The 21266-nt window shown below is 44.1% G+C and overlaps 1 protein-coding gene across 1 annotated transcript in view; it reads right to left on the bottom strand.

The window, feature by feature from the left end:
- CLCN4 (chloride voltage-gated channel 4) overlaps positions 1-21266 on the bottom strand; it is an 81561-nt gene that overhangs the window by 30489 nt on the left and 29806 nt on the right. The window contains exons 4-8 of the mRNA XM_003811944.5: positions 19422-19521; positions 11951-12138; positions 8974-9096; positions 522-728; positions 310-390 (exon numbers count right to left, since the gene is read on the bottom strand). Coding sequence (XP_003811992.1) covers positions 310-390; positions 522-728; positions 8974-9096; positions 11951-12138; positions 19422-19521 — 699 coding nt within the window. The remainder of the gene's footprint in view (positions 1-309; positions 391-521; positions 729-8973; positions 9097-11950; positions 12139-19421; positions 19522-21266) is intronic.

Here is a 21266-nt window from a genome sequence, read left to right as displayed (position 1 = left end):
CACAAAAATGAGCCAGGCGTGGTGGCGTGCACCTATAGTCCCAGCTACTCAGGAGGCTGGGACAGGAGAATTGCTTCAACCCGGGAAGCGGAGGTTGTAGTGAGCCAAGATTGCGCCATTGCACTGCAGCCTGGGTGACAGAGTGAGACTCAGTCTCAAAAAAAACAAAAACAAAAACAAAAACAAAAAACAGTGGAAATTGTGGCTCCTTAATTAACTGCCGGAATCTTATCCAATACTTCTTTGATTCTAACCCTCAACGGGCCTTGCTGCTCAAAATCACGAATTCCCTCAGCTGCCCATTCTCACCTCTTCTAGACTGAAAAGCACGCCTCCAATTGGTGCACCAAAGGCAACAGAGACTCCAGCAGCCGCTGCAGCTGAAAGCACCTACAAAACAAATAGTTCTACATAAGCTTCAAGGCCTTCCATGAAAACAAACGTGCAAACCTGCAAGTCAGACAGCAGGAGGGGGCTTTGAGAAGAAAGTTTCGCTGCAGATGGAAGCTGAGCTGGCTCACCTCCCGCCTCTTGCCCTCATTCTTGCTGTACTTGGAGAAAAGGCTGCTGAAGAAGTTGCCACAGCAACAAGCCACGTGCACTAGCGGCCCTTCCTTCCCAAGGCTCAGACCGGAGGACACTACCAGCACCAGCGTGACTGTCTTGATTAGCAGGGTCCACTTCCCCAAGTAGCCCCTGATGATAAAGCCGCTCAAAATGGTCTTTATCTGAAACAGAGGATGGAGAACAAGAGGGAATGAACTCCTTCAATCCATGGCTAGGAAAAGAGCTATAATTCCTCTGAGAGCCACGTTCAAAGTTTAGATTCACTCAATAGCATGGAACAGAAACCATTTTCATTTTTGATTTAACTATAATTTTATATTAACTGAAATATTAAAAACTCAATGCATGGTAAATCGTAAGGAGTCCTAGAGTACCAAAAGATCCTAAAGAGGACTGAATAAATCATTAACAAGGTCTCACTTGATTTATGGCATTTTATCCTGTTCACATTACCTTTTGTTATGTTGAGAAGAGACATGTACCTATTGATGTTAACTGTTAACTTTTGACTCTGAAATATATCCTAGATTAAGAGATGGAGAGCTGGTTGACTATGTGACAAGGCAAGGAGAGTGAAGTAGTTAAGAATATGCTGCCCCAGGCTGGGCACAGTGGCTCACACCTGTAATCCCAGCACTTTGGGAGGCCAAGGTGGGAGGATCGCTTGAGCCCAGGAGTTCAAAACCAGCCTGGGCAACATAGAGAGACCCCATCTCTGCAAAGAAAAAAAAAAGAAATTAAAATTAGCTTGGCATGATGGCATGCACCTGTGGTCCTAGCTACTTGGGAGGCTGAGGTAGGAGAATCACTTGAGCCCGGAAGGTCAAGGCTGCAGTGAGCCGTGATCGTGCCACTACACTGTAGCCTGGGTGACAGAGCAAGATCCTGTTTCAAAAAAAAAAAAAAAAAGGAATATGCCACCCCAAAATATGCCACTCTGGCAAACTGACTATTTTGGGTTAAAGGCTCTTGAAAAACAGCAGGTGCAAGAACATCACCTGACCATTCTGTTTCTTTTTCTTTTTTTTTTTTTTTTTGAGATGGAGTCTTGCACTGTTGCCCAGGCTGGAGTGCAGTGGTGTGGTCTCGGCTCACTGCAAGCTCTGCCTCCTGGGTTCACGCCATTCTCCTGCCTCAGCCTCCTGAGTAGCTGGGACTACAGTCACCCGCCATCATGCCCGGCTAATTTTTTGTACTTTTAGTAGAGATGGGGTTTCACCGTGTTAGCCAGGATGGTCTCGATCTCCTGACCTTGTGATCCGCCCGCCTTGGCCTCCCAAAGTGCTGGGATTACAGGCATGAGCCACCGCAACTGGCCCATTTTGTTTCTTAAAAGCTGGAGATGAAATTCCCATGTGAAAGATGCCCTTCCGATACTAGAAGGAAGCATCATTCTTATCATCAAAGACAGGAAGTTGAGGCTGAGGGAAATCTGCACGAACCAACCTTGTTAGACTAACCCTCATCCTCCTGGCCACTTCACCCAGCTAACCCCCCAGCCCAGGCTCCTCTGCCTCGTCACACTTTCATAGATTACTACTCGTCCAATTCAGCACATAAGTATTCAACCCTAACTTCATCTTTGGGTCTTCACTCCTTATGAAGGCTCCCATGTCATGTAAAATTCATTAAATAAACATGTATGCTTTTCTCCTGTTGATCTGTCTTATATGTCAATTTAATTCGCAGGCCCAGCCGCAAACCCCTAAAAAGGTGTTTGCCCCTACAAGAGCAAAATGACAGTTGAACTTTAGGTCAGGGGTTGACAAACTACAGACTGTGGTCCAAATCTGGCCCACTACCTATTTTTGTATGACCCACGAGCTGAGTGTAGTTTTAACATTTTTAAAAGTAGTATGTAAAAAAAAAAAAAAAAAAAAAGACTACTAGCTTTCTGGTGAGAATAGTTGCTCCATCTTGCCCATTGGCCTCCAAGGCCTAATATATTGACTCTCTTTCTTTTATAGGAAAAGTTTGCCAACCCCTGCTGGAGGCAATGAATTAATGAATTTTTACTGTCCAATTCTTTCAACTTTTCTGTATGTTTGAAAATATGCTTAATACAACAGTAGAAAATGAAGAAGACGCTCAACATTCCAATGATATATGTTTGGGGGATGTAAAGATGTTTGAATCCATCATGACCCCTTCTCTTCTATCAAATCCTACCCTCTTTTATTGTAAAGGACTTTGACTATAGGGAGTGTTATCTTGCTCCATTTCCAGACCTGCTGCATTTTATAAACACCAAATAATGGCTTTCTTCCTAAACGTTCACTTGAGTCTTTGCCTAATGCTTTTAGAATTCAACTGGGTGCCTATCACAGTGATTAACTTCATACACCAAGGGCCTCTCCCCTGCCAAAATGGTATTCTCTTAGATATAGAAGCATCATCAATGATCAAACAACTTTTCTACCTCCAACCCGTCCCCTAATTGGCTGAAATGGACTGAATGTTTACTGCTGGGTTAGCAACTTACAAGCCTGTAATCACAGATTAATTAGACACCAAGTGAATCAGTCAATGAAATCTGTGGTCAATTTCTGGTTTTCCCATTATGTAATACATAATGGGACAAGGTTATCTCTTGTCAGTGTTATTTATATAACTTCAAAACACCTCCTTGTGGGCATTGCTCTGCCAAGTAATCAGTTTCTCAAATAGCTATTACAGTCGTTCGCAACCGTGGCACTCATCAGAGTCACCTGGGGAATTAGAAAACACTGCTGACTGGCTCTCACCCCAGAGATTTGATATAATTGGTCTGAGGTGCATCCAGGGTATGAGGATTTTTACAGCCTCCGTAGGTGATTCTAAAATGCAGCCCAGGTGGAGAGCACTGCTTGATTCCTGAAAAGAGCAGCACAGAGATTCCTTATTTCTCAATACAGTATTTAAGGGAGAGCCGTGAAACACTCTTTGTTCTTTCACCAGGTCCTTCTACTGAGCATCATGTCACCTTGGGCGATTTGGGGAGGGTCATGAAGTGAGCTCATCCAAGAGTGTGTATGTTCCTGAAGGACTCAGTGAGCTCCTTCCTACAGAACATGTGCAAGGTCTCCTAGCTATACAGTCAGATGGTGTTTCCTGAACTTGCCTTGAACTCGTGGCAGACAAACTAGTGGTGGTTAGACCCGTCCTTAACTAGTGGTAGTTAGCTTAATTGAGCCCGTGCTCTGGGATCTCAGATCCCTTTATTTAAGGGATGTTTTATTACGCCTGCCACAATTCTGCCCTTTTGTGTTGCCTCAAATAAAATTATCTATAATTTTTTGTCAGTTAGTTAATGTGGATTTGGACCCAAGGGTATAGTTTAAAAGTGTAATACCATTTAGAAAATTACAAGCATCTAAATTACCTGAGCCTTTGCCAGCCATGACATGTGGTGAATTGAACAATGTAATAGGTATTTTGTAATTCTCTAACATGATTTTATAAAATTCTCATGATCAAATTAGGGACTAAAGAAGACAAATTCATTCCCAGTAGATGGCAAAATCCAATCACTTGCTTTAATTTGAATTCATAGAGACTGAAGTGAGCAGGGCTTTAACGAGATGTACTGCAGCGGATTTGTGACTTGCTGGTGTTAACCTGAAAACCAGAACTCTTTCCGATAAATAAATATTTGTAAGAGTGTTTATGTTTTATGTTTTTTAATAAACTGAAACATCAACACAGAGTAAGTTCTGAGAGGGTATGATTTCTCATATAGTTGACACGACAGTGGTCCTACTGACAAAAGGAAGCAAGTAGAAAGAGGACACCCTTACCCAGTTCTCTCTCAAGTCCCACGTGCAACAAAAGCTGAGTATTCACTCTTTTTTTTTTTTTTTTTGAGGCAGGGTCTGGCTCTGTCACCCAGGCTGGAGTACAGTGGCACAATCACAGCTCACTGCAGTCTCAATTTCCTGGGCTCAAGTGATCCTCTCACCTCAGTCCCCAGAGTAGCTGGGACTACAGGAGTGCACCACCAAACCTGGCTATTTTTATTTTTTTTTTTATGAGACAGAATCTTGCTCTGTCACCCAGACTGGAGTGCAGTGGTGTGATCTCAGCTCACTGCAACCTCTATCTCCCAGGTTCAAGTGATTCTCGTGCCTCAACCTCCCAAGTAGCTGGGATTACTGGCACGTGTCACCACGCCGGCTAATTTTTGTATTTTTAGTAGAGACGGGGTTTTGCCATGTTGGCCAGGCTGGTCTCAAATTTCTGGCCTCAAGTGATCCACCCAGCTCAGCCTCCCAAAGTGCTGGGATTACAGGTGTGAGCCACCACACTCTGCTGCTTATTTTCATTTTTTTGTAGAGATGAGGTCTCACTACATTGCCCAGGCTGGTCTTGAACTCCTGGGCTCAAGCAATCTTCCCACCTTGGCCTCTGAAAGTGCTGGGATTACAGGCAAGTATTCACCTTTAAATGTGCTTTATAGAACTTTTATAGAGAGCATTTATTACATAAAAAAAAACCTTCTTTAAATTTGCTTCTTTTTTCTGTTTTAGAAACAAGGTCTTGCTCTGTTGTCCGGGCTGGAGTGCAGTGGTGCAATCATAGCTTACTGCAGCCTCAAACTCCTGGCCTCAAGCAATCCTCCCACCTCAGCCTCCTAAGTAGCTGGGATTACAGGCATGAGCCCCCATACCTGACCTAAATTTGCATTTTAAAAAATGTTTCCAAAGGAATTTTTCACTCTAAGTAATCAAAATGTTTTAGAAACAAATGCTAGGGAGGATGAGCAATTTTTAAAATATACATAAGTGCATCACATTCAAAGTTCATTCTTACACAGTGTGCCATATAGCAGCTTATAGCAGATCACCTCAGACAATGATAAACATGTTTTCCAAATAGTTCAGTCAATATCTTTGCTAGAATGAATGAAGAACAGCTTCATGTCTCAACTGAAGTCAGTTTCCATATTTAGTTGGGTGCTGACTGGGAGGAGATTCTTTTTACCCATGATTTATTTATTTACATTTACTTTTTACTCTGACCCTCTCCTCCAAGAACTGGGAAAAATACTGTATCCTTATGTTAAGAATTTCCAGCTCTACTATAGTAACATGAAGACTTTGCTACTGCTGGGTCAAACCTCCATTTGGTTCCTGAAAGTTCTTTAAAAGATTGTTATGAACTATTTAGGAAATAGAGAAATGAATCCATCACGCACTTATATAGAGTTAAAAGAATACTAATAAAAGCGAGTACCCATGTGCCCACTACCAAGTTTAAGAAACAGAAGAGTGGCTACCTCGTGTTTGCCTCCCCAGTGGAACCTTCCTCCTTCCCCTCACCACTTCCTACCATTTCTTCCCCTTTCTCTATAGTTTTAGCACATACGTTTTTTTCATTTTAGCTGTTTATAGACGTTCTATCAATCATACTTTATCCTTGTAAAACTTGCTTTTTCACTTAACATCACATTTTTTAATTTCATCCATGTCTATGTATCCCTTGCACTTTTGTCACATAAGAAACAAATGCTCAGCTAGGTACAGTGGCTCACACCTGTAATCCCAGCACTTTGCGAGGCCAAGGCAGGCGAATCACTTAAGCCCAGGAGTTAGAGACCAGTCTGGGCAACATGGCGAAACCCCACCTTTACAAAAAGTACAAAAATTAGCCAGGTATGATGATGCACACCTATAGTCTCAGCTACTCGGGAGGCTGAGGCAGGAGGACTGCCTGAAACTGGGAGTTCAAAGCTGCAGTGAGCTGTGATCATGCCACTGCACTCCAGCCTGGGCAACAGAGTGAGACCTTGTCAAAAAAAAGAAAAGAAAAGAAACAAATCCTCAACTCAGTATTTTACTCCTTCTGAGTTCAGCTATCACCAATAAAATGCCCAATTTAGATGATGACAAAGTCCAGCCAGCCCTTCAAAGATAGAACTCATATTCGAACTCCCTGTCTATAAGGACACCAGCTGAGCCACACATCTACAGTTCTTGGAAGGGAGAGATGGGACTACCCAGTGTGCCTCTTACTGCTTCTATTTTCCACCAATTCCCCATCGGCCATCTCTTTATTTGCAAAATGCTTGAGTCAAAAATGCCTACTGTTGGGCAGTGGGATCACAAACTGAGATGTTTTAGACATCAAATAAAATACAGTCAGCTCTGCTACGACACTTGGTTGGAAAATGCAAATTTGCCTCAAGCACTGTGGCTCACTCCTGTAATCCTAGCACTTTGGGAGGCCAAGGCGGGAGGATTGCTTGAGCCCAGGATTTCAAGACCAGCCTGGGCAACATGGCAAAAACCTACAAAAAAATACAAAAATTAGTTGGGCATGGTGGCACGTGCCTGCAGTCCCAGCTCCACAGGAGGCTGAGGCGGGAGGATCACTTGAGCCCAGGAATTTGAGACCAGCCCGGGCAATAGAGTGAGACCTCGTCTCTATATAAAACAATAATAAAACAAGAAGGCCAGGCGTGGCGGCTCACGCCTGTAATCCCAACGCTTTAGGAGGCCGAGGCGGATGGATCACATGAGGCTAGGCCAACATGGTGAAACCCCGTCTCTACTTAAAAATAAAACCAAAAAAAAAATTAGCCAGGCATGGTGGTGCACATCCGCAACCCCAGCTACTTGGGGGGCTGAGGCATGAGAATCGCTTGAACCTGGGAAACGGAGGTTGCACTGAGCCGAGATTGTGCCACTGCACTCCAGCCTGGGCAACAGAGCGAGACTCTGTCTCAAAAAAGAAAAAAAAGAAAAAAAGGAAAAAGAAAAAAAGAAAATGCAAATTTGTTCCAATGCCACTCATGTTAGGGAGGAATTTGAGCATAACTCAAATTTTATGTCTATTTATGCACATTTCCTCCAGGAGAAATACCAGGTAAATGCAGAAAATTGCACCCAGTCATGTAGGAAAACACAAAATACACGAGTCAAACATCTACCGGTTCACACATATGCCAGGGTGCCACACCCATCTACGCCTGCTGTCTCAACTTCCCCTACAACTTCAGATAACCTTCCTTATGCCCTTCACAGCAACGCGTAAGTTGCAGCCCTTGCGACACCCACTTCCACAAGCAAACTTCAAGTTCTTTGCAGGAAGTGACATATTTATTGTGGTATTTACATATTTCTTAGCCACTTAATGTGTACAACTGTGCTCCTGTTTTTACTAGGTTCCTCTTTTTGTCATATGTGTCAGTGATGAAGTTTTGTGTATTGTGCCCCTAATTCATGTTCCCCATAAAGCCCTGTGGTTTCTGTTGTGTGATTTTGCATGGCATGGTGATTTTTAGGAATGCATATGTTGCATTATAGCAGAACTGGCTGCGCTGAGAAAATAGGTTGGTAATACAGCTTATTTTTCAGGTTCCTGAAGCAATATGTTAACATCAACCATCAAAAATTCAGCATGACATATTAAGACTTCTTTTTTCTATCTTTCCTGAAAAAAGACCATGTTGAATTTTGCCTCTGATTGTCTTTTCATGACTTCAGCCCTTTCTGCAAACTGCCTGGACCACCATCAGGGCTGCAGGGTCCTCCCAAAGGGTGTGGATTTACTGCCATACTCAGCCCACAACTACATCTTCAAACTCTCTAGCCCACTGCCTGTGTGCATCGCCAAGGCATCAACCCAAAGGAGAACTGAACTGCATGGATTACAGTGATAATACCAGAACTTTTAAAATTACTTCTGGCTAAAACTTCCACCATCTGGGCTTTTCGGGAATCAGCTCAATGATCATGATTCTGCCCAGTAGGTCCTCATAGGTTTCAAGTTTGGTCTCAGGCACTCCTCTTAATCGGTGAGGTCACTTCCCTCATACTTCGGTTACATGAAAGTGCTGAAAACTATTTATAAGAACTCGAAATTCACGGGGGTACGTTCACAGTACATGTATTAAAGGCAGAATTCAGGTTTTTAAAAGATTGCTATTAGCTTGCCACCAGAAGAGCAAAACATGGCAAGAGAGATTTCATCATCAGTGAACTTTCACAGCAACAAACCTCCACTATCGTCTCTCACATTACATCACAGATGCACTGATGAGTTATTACAGCGTGTTTATGTGTGTGGTTAATGAACTCTGATTCCACAGGCTTTAAGAGTTATGCCTGGTTTACAAAGACAAGGCTTTTATCATCTGAGAAGCAATAGCACAGAAATCTTGAAGACAGTGTGTAAATCCTGAAGTCAGAACACTGGGTTCAACTCACAGCTTACCAGCTTGGTTACCTGGGGCAAGTTACTTAACCTCTCTGTGCTTTAGTTTCGTCAACTATCAAATGCAGAATAATAGTACCTACGTCATAGTCTTATTGAGAAGCTTAATGAGTTAGTAGAAGTAAAACGCTTGGAACTGTGCTTGGCACGACAGTGCTACAGAAGAATTTGCTATTCTTATTATTGGTACCAAAAAAATCAGCCAGAACTCACCTCTGGTATGCCAGAGCCACAGGCATATGGTGCAAATACACGCACCAGGGAGACAGCCAAAAATGCAAACAGCAGCGCCCATAGGATGTACATTAAGTAATTCAGAATGTAAGCACTGGCACCCTAGACAACAGACACAAAACAAAAAAGGAAACATTAGCCACAGCTGACCTGAGCAACACTCAACCCCTCCCCGTCTGTCTTGACAACAAAAGCTTTGACAGGATTGGGCAGGTTTGGTCCCAGTCCTGTATAAACCAAAAGGCCAGCGTAGGTTTATCAGCTGTTGCTATTGCTACAGTCAGTACACACAAACAGAGCAGCGGGTGTTTCTCTGGGAGCTGTTTACACGCGCCTTCTACACAGGGAAGGCTCAGCAGTAATGGAAACCGTGGATGATGCTTGGTTTTAATCACCACTTGCATAGAGTTAATCAAAGGTGTGATGCAGAAAATCCTGCCTCCGAGACCCTGGCAGATTAGTTTTGTCTTGTCTGTGGTGGCTTGGTCTCTCTTAGCTTTCATTAAGGCCACGCCCAACCACAGCAAGCACCCGCACTGCCAATGAATACGGGTCGGGCCTGTATTTTAGAATACTGCTGCTCAGGGTGGGGTCCATGGTCCAGCCACATCAGCGGCTTATGAGATATGCAGACTCTCAGGCCTCACCCGAGAACTGCTGAACCAGACACCAGACACTCCCGGCTGGGGCCCAGGTAAATGTGTTTTAACAAGCCCTCCAGGAGGTTCTATGCGCACTAACATTTGAGAGGCACTGTCAGAGAAGAAAAACGTGATCACTTTCAGAATAATTCATTGAACCATTTATTCCAAATTATCTGATGTATGGAGAAGGTTTTCTGAACCAAACACACAGTCTGGGGTCCTATGCGTGAAAGGCCTGGTCTGCTGGGTACAGACCACACTCTCTAGACCTCAGCTTCTTGCCACCATCTGGATTACTTAAGTAAAGGGGGCAGAAAAGAGAGGTCACCTACAAGTCAGGCCACGGACAGCCACATGTGTGCCTATTAAATGCAAAAACACATTCCAGGAGACCGCTCTGGCCTTTACAAGCACATATATTCACACCCTATGCGGTGAGAAATCGGACTAAGAAATACCTTTCACCCACTTAAATATGTACTTTTTTGGAGGCTAAAAATAACTCTCACTCTTACTAAAGGTAATTCTTCGAATCAAAGTATAAATCTTAAAAACAGCTGAAAAGATGGATGGCTGTATTTCCCCAAAACACACATTGCAAGTAGGAGAGAAGAATAAAAATATGGCGCACAGCCAATTCTGTCTGCCTGCTCCCATCAACCCAAGTAGAGAATTTCTTTTTGGAAGTAATGGAGAGCACTGAGAACGTGTGAGATTTCAAGATCCCTGTCTACTTCTGAGATTTGAAGGAATTAATTTTCAATTCCACTGAGAAAGAGGTTTAGCAAAAATGGCAAAGTGCATTCCAAATGTCTTCAGCTGTGGTAAGTCAGTCAGGCAAAAAAAAAAAAAAAAAAAAAAAAAAAAAAAAAAATTGGGGAAGGGAGGAGATGTATAAATAGATTACATATATCTTGCAAGATTAGTTCTAGCTTGAGAGATCCTCACATTACCCCTAATGTGAAGCTTGACAACCTGGTTCCTCCTCACGTGGCTTTCTGATCCTTTAATAACTCATAGTCATGGTGGTTACCACTGAAATGGGTTAGAAGTTAACTCTTTCCTGAACTAAGATTTTAATAAAGATCTGAAGCTCTAAATGCTATGGGTCTGTGGTTCACCACTATTATCTCCTGTGCCTAGGGCATTCTCTTTATAGAAGGCCCAGAACATCCTCTATAATGTGGTCATAAAATGCAATGGAAGATGACTGAAAGCACAATGAGATGCCACTTCATAACCACTAGGATGGCTATAATCAAAAACAGATAATAATAAGTGCTGACAGGAAGGTGGACAAATTGGAAGTCTCATACACTGCTGGAGGGAATGTAAAATGGTACAGCCACTTTGGAAAACAGTCTGGCAGCTGCTCAAAAGGTTAAACATAGAGTAACCATCTGACCCAGCAACTCCATTCCCAGATATATACTTGAGAGAAATGAAACATATGTCTTCACAAAAACCTGTATAGAAATGTTCATAGCAACATCATTCATCATAGCCAAAAAGCAAAAGCAACCAACAAATGGATAAATAAAATGTGGTCCATTCATACAATAGAATATTATTCGGCCATAAAAAAAATGAAGTAATGGTTCATGCTACAATAGGAAGAAATCTGGAAACATGATGCTAGGTGGAAGAAGCCAGACACAAAGTCCACACATTGTATGATTTCATTTACATGAAACATCCAGAAGAGGCAAATCTAGAGAGACAAAAGGTAGATTAGTAGTTGCTCAGAGCTGGCAGGTTGGGGGACATGGGAGTGACTGCTAATGGAGACAGAGTTTTGGAAAGGATGACGAAAATGTTCTAAAATTAGATTGTGGTAACGGCTGCAAAACTGAATATACTACAAGCATTAAATCGTACACTTTAAACGGGTGAACAATGTGAACTGTGAATTTATCTCACTAAAGCTGTTTTTTTTAAAGGGTAACTTAAAAAGTTATGTTCTTCTCAATTAGAAGATATCAAAGTCAACCTTATTTCTTCAGCATGATCAGCAAACCACCTTCGCTAAGAAAAAATAAAGCCAAATATAACAAGATAAAGCCAAATATGAGGCTTAAAGTGTATATATATATATGCATTGTGCACATTTCACAGTGGGGAAGGGTTTTGCAAGTGAAGTTTGAGTGATAGCATTAGAGCTGGAAAAAGCCCGTCATCCTAGTGTTAAGCCACGAACTTCAGAGCAGGCACTTGAAGGTGAAATCACAGACATTCACAAATCTCCCAGCAGCATTCCCAAGCATGCATGGAACGGCAGGGGTCCCCAGCCAGCACCCTGCCCAAATACCCACCTCTGACTGATTCACCAGCAGCTCCGACCATTTCTGCCACAGGGGACACTTGTCTCTGTCCTCAAAAGTGGTCTCGTTAGAAGTCCAGCAACACTGCTCATGGCTATACCAGAAGGCAGACAGGCAGACCCCCTCCTTCAGGTCCGTCATCCAGTCCACGGCGAGATCGATGACCCCAGCCAAGGTGCCTGGAAGAAGTAACACGAGTCACTAAGAGGAATCGCCCCATGATGCAACAAGAATGAGACCAACACGGCGGCCAGGCAGGGGCACATCAGCAATGATGGCCCAGATTCCAGAGCAGGCAATAAACTTGCAATGGGGCTGTCACTTACGTAGGAAGCTTCTTTCATTAAACTTGCAGCACTTGAACATTTATGTTATGGGCAAGGCAGCACAAGCCCAATGAGAAATACAAAGGGTTCAGTAGCTTGAATTGGGTAGGAGAGACAAGCAACTTTTGCAATTTTTCCATTTCCAAGTTTTTGACATTGGGTATTTATAGTGTAAAAGACAGAACTCTCTCAGCGGCTTCTGGGGCAGGATCCTAGAATCACACACATTAATATTTCTCAGGGAAACATGATAATTCAGACAAAATGGACTCATAACAACTACGACGGCCTCACATCATAAATGAGTAAGGTTTTGCCACCAAATGAGAACCAAACTCGGGAAAATTCTGTTTATTAAAACTCTCTGCATTATTTAAATTATAAAGAATTATGGGTCTATAAAACTAAATAAGTATTTTAAAAGCCAATAGAAATGGGAGAAAACGGAATGTGCAGTTGAATGGATCACAAAAGGCGGCCTTGGGTCTCTTTCCAGAATAATGCATTCTCATCTCTCACAAAGGCAGAGAATGCTTTCAAGCATCTTCATTTTTCAGCCTTTTCACTGCATCATTATTACAGGATCGGTTCTGCATCCACATCCTCACCGAAAGCATCCACACCTGGCATCAGCACTCACCCCTCCCTTCTCTTCTCCTGGTGTTGCATCGGACACCGCCCACCTCAGCTCTACATCTCCTTCCTCCATGGGGCCTCGTTCTTCCCATTCCCCTTTCCTTCTCCTGTATCTTCAACCTCTTCCTCTCCTTGCCATCAGCATTTAAACATTAAAAAAAAAAACCCTCCCTGTTTCCACTTTCCCTCTAGTCACCATCCAATCTCTTTCCTTCCCTTGGCCCAGTCCATCCCCTCAATCTACCAGGAGATTCCCATGCAGCTAAGGCAATGGCCTTAGCTCATTCCTCTAGAACAGGATCCACAAACTACAGCCCATGGGCCAAATCTGGCCCACAGCCTGTTTTTGTAAATAAAGTTTTATTGGAGCACAGCTACACCATTCAATTACATGCACTCTGTGGCTGCCTTCATGCTACAGTGGCAGAACTGAAGAGCTGAGACAGAAACCACATGGGCCACAAACCTGAAAATATTTACTCTCTGGCCTCTTGCAGAAAAAGTTTGCTGACCCCAGTTCCAGAGCTCTCAGCATCATCTGACTCTGTTGACCACTCCACCCTTCTAGAAACACCTCTTCCCGTGGCTTCCACATCATGCTCTCCTGCTTTCCTCCTCACTCTCTGGTTTGCTCTGACTCCTCTGATCTTTCTGACTCCTCCACCCAACTTCTAAAGGCCATTTCCTCAAAGCTTGACCCTAAACCCTTTTCTCTTTTTATACTATGCTCTCAACCCTGGCAACCTTATTCATATCCTACTATTTACCATTAGGTATAAATGTACATCTCAAGCTATGCTTTTCCAAGCACATAGAGCCCACTGGCTATTACAGAGCCAATCACTACATAGCCCAGCCGTCAGCTTCCAATGCCCACAGCAGACATCACCAATCAATAATAGCACACTCTATTGGATTCCCCTTCACAATTCTTTTGACATACCCATGACAGACATCACTAATCAATCATGACACACACTTGTGGACCTACCCTCCCAAATCTTTGTAGCAAAGCCCCAGGCAGTCAAAGCCAATGAATGGGCATTGTCAAAGAACACAAGTCTATTTGCCTTCTTGGGTCTACTAGATATCTCCACTTCAGTCCACCACCATCCAACACCGAACTAAAGCATCCTCCTCCCAGCCTCAGCTTTGTCCCAACTGGGAGAGGAACCCACCATCCAGGCACACTACTGTGCAAACTAGAAATCTGGGAAAGCAACCCCCTTCCAGGCAATCCCCATATCCCAGCAGCTCCACCTCTGAAATCTCTCTTGAATCACTGCAGTTACCCCCATCCCCACTCGGGCTGTCTTTCAGATCACCGTGTTGAAGTCATTGCTGGCTGGACTGCTGCAGGAGCTTCCTCTCTGGTCTCCAGCCTCAGTCCTGCCCCATTCATGGCCTCTCCACACTGTGGTCAAATAGGCTTTCCAAATGCCAGACTGACCTGTGCCACTCCCCTGTGGAAAGCCCTGCCATGGTTACCCATTATTCTTGGGAGAACACCCAAATCCTCAACAGGTCACCCACCCTGACAGCTGGCCCCTCAGATCTCTCCAGCTTCATCTCTTTCCCTCACTAACTTCCCACACCCTGCCCACTCCATGTTCCTGGAATGTGCCACGCTCTCCTACCTGCACCATCTCAGCAAGCACTGCCCTCCCCTCCCATCAGACTCCTACTTATCATCCAGATTCCAGCATTTATATCACCTCCTCTGGGAAGTCTTTCCTGATTTCCTAAGTCTGGGTTAGGTGTACTTCCCTGGCATTCCTGTGGCTGCCTGTCCTTCCCCATCACCACACCTCTCACATCCTGATATCACAATTAGCTCTCTTTCTCTTTTTCTCCGTGTGTGTGTGTGTGTGTGTGTGTGTGTGTGTGTGTGTACTTCCACTAGTCTATAAGTGGTGGGTAAAAAAGGTTTCATTGTTTGGTTTTCATACCACAGTGGGGGGTCAGGCCTGGCATCCAGACCCTGTGTCCACTCTAAGTGGGCAAGGACCCTATCTGTCTTGTCCATTGTTATATCCATGTCAGGTGCATAGTTGGCACTATATATCCATGTTGAATAAAATATTGCAATAAATAAATGAATGAAAAAATCAGAAAACTCAGGTCCATTCATTCATTCAAGGGATAGTTATTGAACATGTACCTACTACATGCCAGTTACTCGTCCATGTCTTGGGAATACAGCAGTGAAAAGAGTAGACCCAAGCCCCTGCCTTTGTGTAACTGTACCTGGGACAGGAGAAAATAAGTATATTAAAGGCTCTGTTAAAAAGTATAAGGGCCAGGCGCAGTGGCTTATGCCAGTAGTCCCAGCACTTTGGAAGGCCGAGGTGGACAAATCATTTGAGGCCAGGAGTTCAGGACCAGCCTGAACAGCATGACAAGATCCTGTCTCTACAAAAAAAAAAAAAAAAATTAACCAGATATGGTGGCACGCGCCTATAGTCCCAGCTACTCAGGAGGCTGAGGCAGGCAGATTGCTCAAGCCCGGTCTGTAACGAACCATGATCGCGCCAGAACCAGACCCTGTCTCAAAAAAACCAATTCTATTCCTAGGCATATACCCAAGAGAAATGAAAACATCCATGCACACAAACACTTGAACAAAAATGTTCATAGCAGCATTCTTCAAAATAGTCACAAAGTAGAAAGAACTCAAATATCCATCAATGGATAAGTGGATAAACAACGTGTGGTCTATACATACAATGGAATTGTACTTGGTAGTGAAAAGGAATGAAGTACTGACACGTGCTACAGCATGAACAAACTTTGAACATATTATGCTGAGTAGAATAAGTTAATCACAAAGACCACATATTGTATGATTCCATTTATATGAAATGCCCAGAATAGGCAAATCCATAGAGACAGAAAGCAGGTTAACAGTGGCCTAGGGCTGGAAGGGGGATGGTTGGGGAGCAGGGGCTTGATAGCTAAAGGGTATAATGATTCTTTTGGGCATGATAAAATTATTCTAAAATCGACCATGGTGATGGTTGTACAACTCTGTGATACATTAAAAACCACTGAATTGTATACTTTAAATGGGTGAATTATATGGAATGTGAGTTATATTTCAATAAAGCTTTACATACATACATATATACATCCATAGAGCAGGTGAGGGAGGTGAGGCTTACAGAGAGAGGGATGTAATTTTATTGTTTTTTAAATTTTAAATATCAGACAGGTTTGAAATTTTTAAACATGCAATTCAATAATGAAAGACTTGATTCCAAATATACAAATATATATAATTAGTCTAATTAAGTTAGAGATATCATTAGCTATTTCCTGATTTATTCTTTCATTTTAAAATGGACACATAAGATTGTATGTTGTAATCATATACAACATGATGTTTTGAAGTACATATACCTTGTGGAATGGTGAAAACTATTTCCTGATTTAAAGTTGGAAACTGAAACCCAGTGAAAAGAAATCCTACATGCTCAAAGTATTTTCTCTAGATCATGAAATCCTGGATGCAAGCTTGGTTCCGCTTAATGCTAGTTTGCAGAGTCAGCTAAGTAAACACTGCCCCCTAGCAACAGCACGCAAGAACCATAATATTTAGTATTTCATGAGGTCTTTCCACAGGGTCCGGTAATGTCAAATTTAGAACTATCCATAGTTCTTTGTTTTTCCACAGGAAAAACAAAGGCAAAGAGCTCATTATCTTGATTTTTTAACTTTTTAAAACTGACACATAATAATTGTGTATATCAATGTCATGTTTTGATCTATGTATACATTATAGAAAGACTTGATCGAGCTAATTAAAGATCCGATCATGCCGTTATTTTAATGGCAAAAACCACAATTACCTTCGCACCAACCGAATCACCTCCCCAGTTTATTTTTGTGGTGAGATTATTAAAGTCTACTCTTTTAGCAATTTTGAAATATACAATACATGATCATTAATTGTGGTCACCATGCAGTGCGACCGCTCACTAAAGCTTATTCCTCCAGTCTAACTGAAACTTACACCCTCTGATCAACATCTCTTTCCCCATCCTGTCCCCACCCCTCCCTCTAGCAGCCACCTTTCTACTCTGTTTCTATGACACTGGTTTTATTTTTTTAGACTCCACATATAAGTGACATCGTGCAGTATTTGAAGAAGAAGGTGAAGAAGATGGGAGGGTCCTGCAGATATCCAGGGGCAAACAGGATGATCACCCCAAGTTTCATCATTATTCATTCATTCACAACCCCCCTACTGCACACCCAATCTTCCTTGTTGATTCTGGTTCTGACTGCGCTTCAGCAGGCCTCAGCTTTCTTTCGTGGTCCAACAGTGACACCCAGCGGTGACTTCTGATAAGCACCTGCGGAGATGCTGTGGGCCTACCCATGAGGGGAGTCCGAAGACAACAGCCACTGAGGGGACAGCCGGCCAGGCAGTGAGACCCCAGGTCCTCTCCACTGTTAGTCCAGCGAGGAAGGGGGAAGTGAGTGGGACGTGGCTCTCTGGCTGTCCCTTCAAAGTGCATCCAAATCAAAAGAACACTGTAGTCCCTTCATTTTCAGCATCACCCCATTCTCACCCTCCCATGTATTCCCCTGCTGACGTGCGCATGGGCTCTCCTTTGGCCAGTGGTGCTCACCCCTGGCTGCACATTACAATCACAGAGGGGAGGGGCAGGCTGTATTCAAGCTTGAGGTCCTCTCCAGAGATACTGTTTAAGTGAAGCCAGGGCAGCAGCATATTGTTTTTAATTCCCCCTCGTGAAAGAGCTGATGGAAATCAAGTGGATAATAAAGCCAGCTGGTCAAAATCAGATTAAAGTCAGCCCAGTTGGGCTCCTAGGTCAGTCAATAAATCTAAGCTGTGCCGTTATCAGAACATCTATTCCTGTTCTGAGTTTCTTCATTTACCCTATTTATTTCTCCTTCCTACGAGCCAAGAAAAATGACACACTATAAGGTTTTATCAATCTACTCTAAATAAAGACATCAAAATTCATAGCAAACTCCCACCTGGCCCACCTTCAAAGGCCTTCATAGAAGCAGTCAAGCAAAATTGGTCGTCCAATCCCTTGTGACAATGAAGTCTAATTTCCTGCCCTGGCTGCTGCCAGTACGTGACGGGAAATGCCACTGGTAAAGGAAGGACAGGCTTGGAGAAACGGACAGACAGTATCTGTGACTAGTAGGAAAGAACTCCCCCTCTGAGCATTCCTCTTAGCTCTTTATGGAATACTGAGGCAGGTGAGGGAGGTAGAGCCCTTCCCTGGCAACCAAGCCCCTCCTCCGATGAGCTAGGGAATAAATCAAGATCACCTGGAAACTGAAAGCCCCTGGAATCACAAAACTCTATCTGTGCCCCATTTGTGTTCTGTCCTTCTTAGACCACTTACTACATATATTCTGCCTGTGTTCTAGTCAATTCCCTGATCTGTTCTCTAACCATAACTATTATGTTGTTATATGCAGGGGATTTTTATTAAGGAAACCTCTTCGTCATGCCAAATTTTTTATTCTTAGACATTAACCTTCACAATCTCCTAAAAGGACATAAGTTTCAGGAAACTATTTCCAGGAAGGGCTGGTGCGTTTGATATTAAAAAGACGTGTTTCCCCTCCAGATAGCATCCATTTACTCTGGAAACATCTACTGCTCGCAAACATGGTGTTGGGATTCTAAAAAGGAAAGATGCAGAGTTCCTGAGGGTCAGGATGATGGAGGCCCCTGGGCCTGCCTCAGCTCCCGTGGGTGTCTAGCATGGTGCTGACTGTTGCAGGATGTTTCCAGTTCATCCCAGAGCCTACCAGTAGTAGCAAAAGGCAATCTCATATGACATTTTGTTATTGAAGATAAAACAGTCCCTGATTTTGTTGTCATCTACATAAGAATAACCGAATATAAAATGTGTGCTTGGCTGGGCTCAGTGGCTCACACCTGTAATCCCAACACTTTGGCTGAGGCAGGAGGATGGCTTGAGCCCAGGAGTTTGAGACCAGCCTGAGCAACACAGTGAGACCCCATCTCTATGAAAAAATAACAAAAATTAGCTGAGCATGGTGGCGCATGCCTGTGGTCCTGGCTACTCAGGAGGCTGAGGTGGGAGGATTGTTCAACCCCGGGAGGTGGAGGCTGCAGTGAACTGGCATCATTCCACTGCCCTCCAGCCTGGGCAATGGAACAAGACCGTTTCCAAAAAAAACGTGTGTTTTCAGTCAAATCCGGTATAGTAAGAAAACTCTGCTCTGTGTGGAAAGGCTACCAGCTCTATCGTCACAGCTCTTCAGAAGCCTGTGCCTGAGCTCATGCCTTGGGCATGCCTTATTGATGATGGATTTTAGGTTAAATATACAGCCATGCATTTTGCCCTTAGATATTTCAAGTAATAAATCCCTCCCACAGGGGTAAAAGCGACACGCGCTATATTCCAAATCTCCCAGAGGGTTCGTGTTTTGAGGTTTCGGCCTCTGCAGCTTCCCACGGGAGTGCTGCATGCCCATCCACGTACCCGCCAGCAGGCCGATGAGCAGCATCACCACCCATCCCGACCAGGCATCCAGCAGGCTCTTGATGAACTCCCATATGGACTCCTTGCTCTTGCTGGTGATCTAGAACAAAGCAGATACAGCAACTGATCTGAATGCATTTTCTAATTCATGCTTTTTTCCTTGAAACTGTTTCCTCGGGAAACAGGGTAATTAAGAAAATAAAATGAATGTCATCAAGCAGCTAAATTCCCACTGACGTGATTCTTTCAGTTATGTGCCGCAACGGTACGATGAGCTTTCTAGTTCACAGAGCTATAAAGATGCCACAAAAGTCTCCAAAGAATTCGAGCACACACTCAAATAATTCACTTAATTAAAAAAACATACTAAATGTGATTTGATCTTTGATGATTTAAAAGCTATGCTGAAGGGGGACATTGGTTCGGTGTCTCCATTCTGAATATGAGTTACTATCTAAACTTACATTGCTAAGTTTCATTAAAAAGCCTCTTCACACAGACTTCATCTCCTCCTTTTGTTTTCAAGGTTAAATTTTAGCAGCATGAACTTAGAATTAGCTGGCACAGATCACGTCTCCCACAGCAGATGGACTACCTATACACACCTCCCTGTGCTAACAGAATCCTATGCTCCTCTGAGATCATCATTCCCTCACGGCCTTTTAGAGCAGTGGTGGGCAAATGTTTTCTGTAAAGGACCAGAGAGTAAATATTTTGGGCTTTGCGGGCCGGATGGTCTCCGTTGCAACTCCTCAACCCTGCCACTGTAGCACAAAAGGAGTCATAAAAATATGGAAATGGATGGGCATGGCTGAGTTCCAATAAAACTTTATTTCTAAAACAAGGTGCCAGCTGGCTTTGGCCCGCAGGATGCAGTCTGCTGAGCTGTGCTCTAGAGGGAACGCTGCCTCGACCCCACATTCCTGCACTCCAGAGCCAAGAGGCTGCAACATCTTCATGACTGAGCCTGGCTCCCTACACATTCCCCTCCTCCTTTCGTGCCAGCCCTCGTGAGGCGATGTGACATGGTCACACTGTCCATGTCACTCCTCACCCTCGTCTGAAGCAGCTCTCCCCTCACCGCCAGCCCCCATGCCGCTGGCTCGCCTCCTACCTGACCTCTCCATAGAGGGTGACCTTGTGAGCAGGCCCCTACACAACACCCTTTCCATTCACAGGGGACTGCTCTTGGCAGGGTCCCCTCTTGTCACAGGCTCCCCATCTGCCTCCCCTGGACCTGGTAACTCTGGGCACTGCCTGGGGATTTGACTACCTCTTCCCTTCTGTCTCTGCACACCCACGCCACCGTGGCTGTTTCTAAAGCTTCAGCCTCCACTTGCACACAGGGACCTCATTCTCCCCCCGGCCCTTCCCTCACCCTTGAACCACAGAGTTCTCACCACCTGTGATCACCCGTCCGCAGCGCAGCTCAAACCAACGCATCTACACAGAACTCAATGGCCTCCTCCGCAGTCTGCCAGTCCCCGCTTGCTTCCTCTAGGCATCAAAGGCATCATCCTCATCAGGCCACAGCCTGGTGTTCTGTGACCCCATTCCTCTCCTGGCCCCGGCACCTCACCTGAATCCCGTCCGTGGCGCCTCAAAATACCTCTCCATCCTGATCCCCTCTCTCCACCTACACATCACTGCCTTCAGTCTCCTGGACTCATTTCCAAGCTTCCTGTTTCTCCCTTTGCAGCGCATCTTTATTGTCTTCTGTGGCTTTCAGCATGAAATACAAACTCCTCTCCACCGCCAGCATGGCCGTTCCCCACGTGGCCCTGCTGCCTCCATTTCCACACTCATCCCTATCCCTCCCCCTGCAGGAATCCTCCACCAGATCCT

This window comes from Pan paniscus, chromosome X (genome assembly GCF_029289425.2).
Source record: "Pan paniscus chromosome X, NHGRI_mPanPan1-v2.0_pri, whole genome shotgun sequence".
Lineage (NCBI taxonomy): Eukaryota > Metazoa > Chordata > Mammalia > Primates > Hominidae > Pan > Pan paniscus.
The sequence above is the reverse complement of the archived record's forward strand: the minus strand, read 5'-3'. Positions and strand labels throughout refer to the sequence as shown.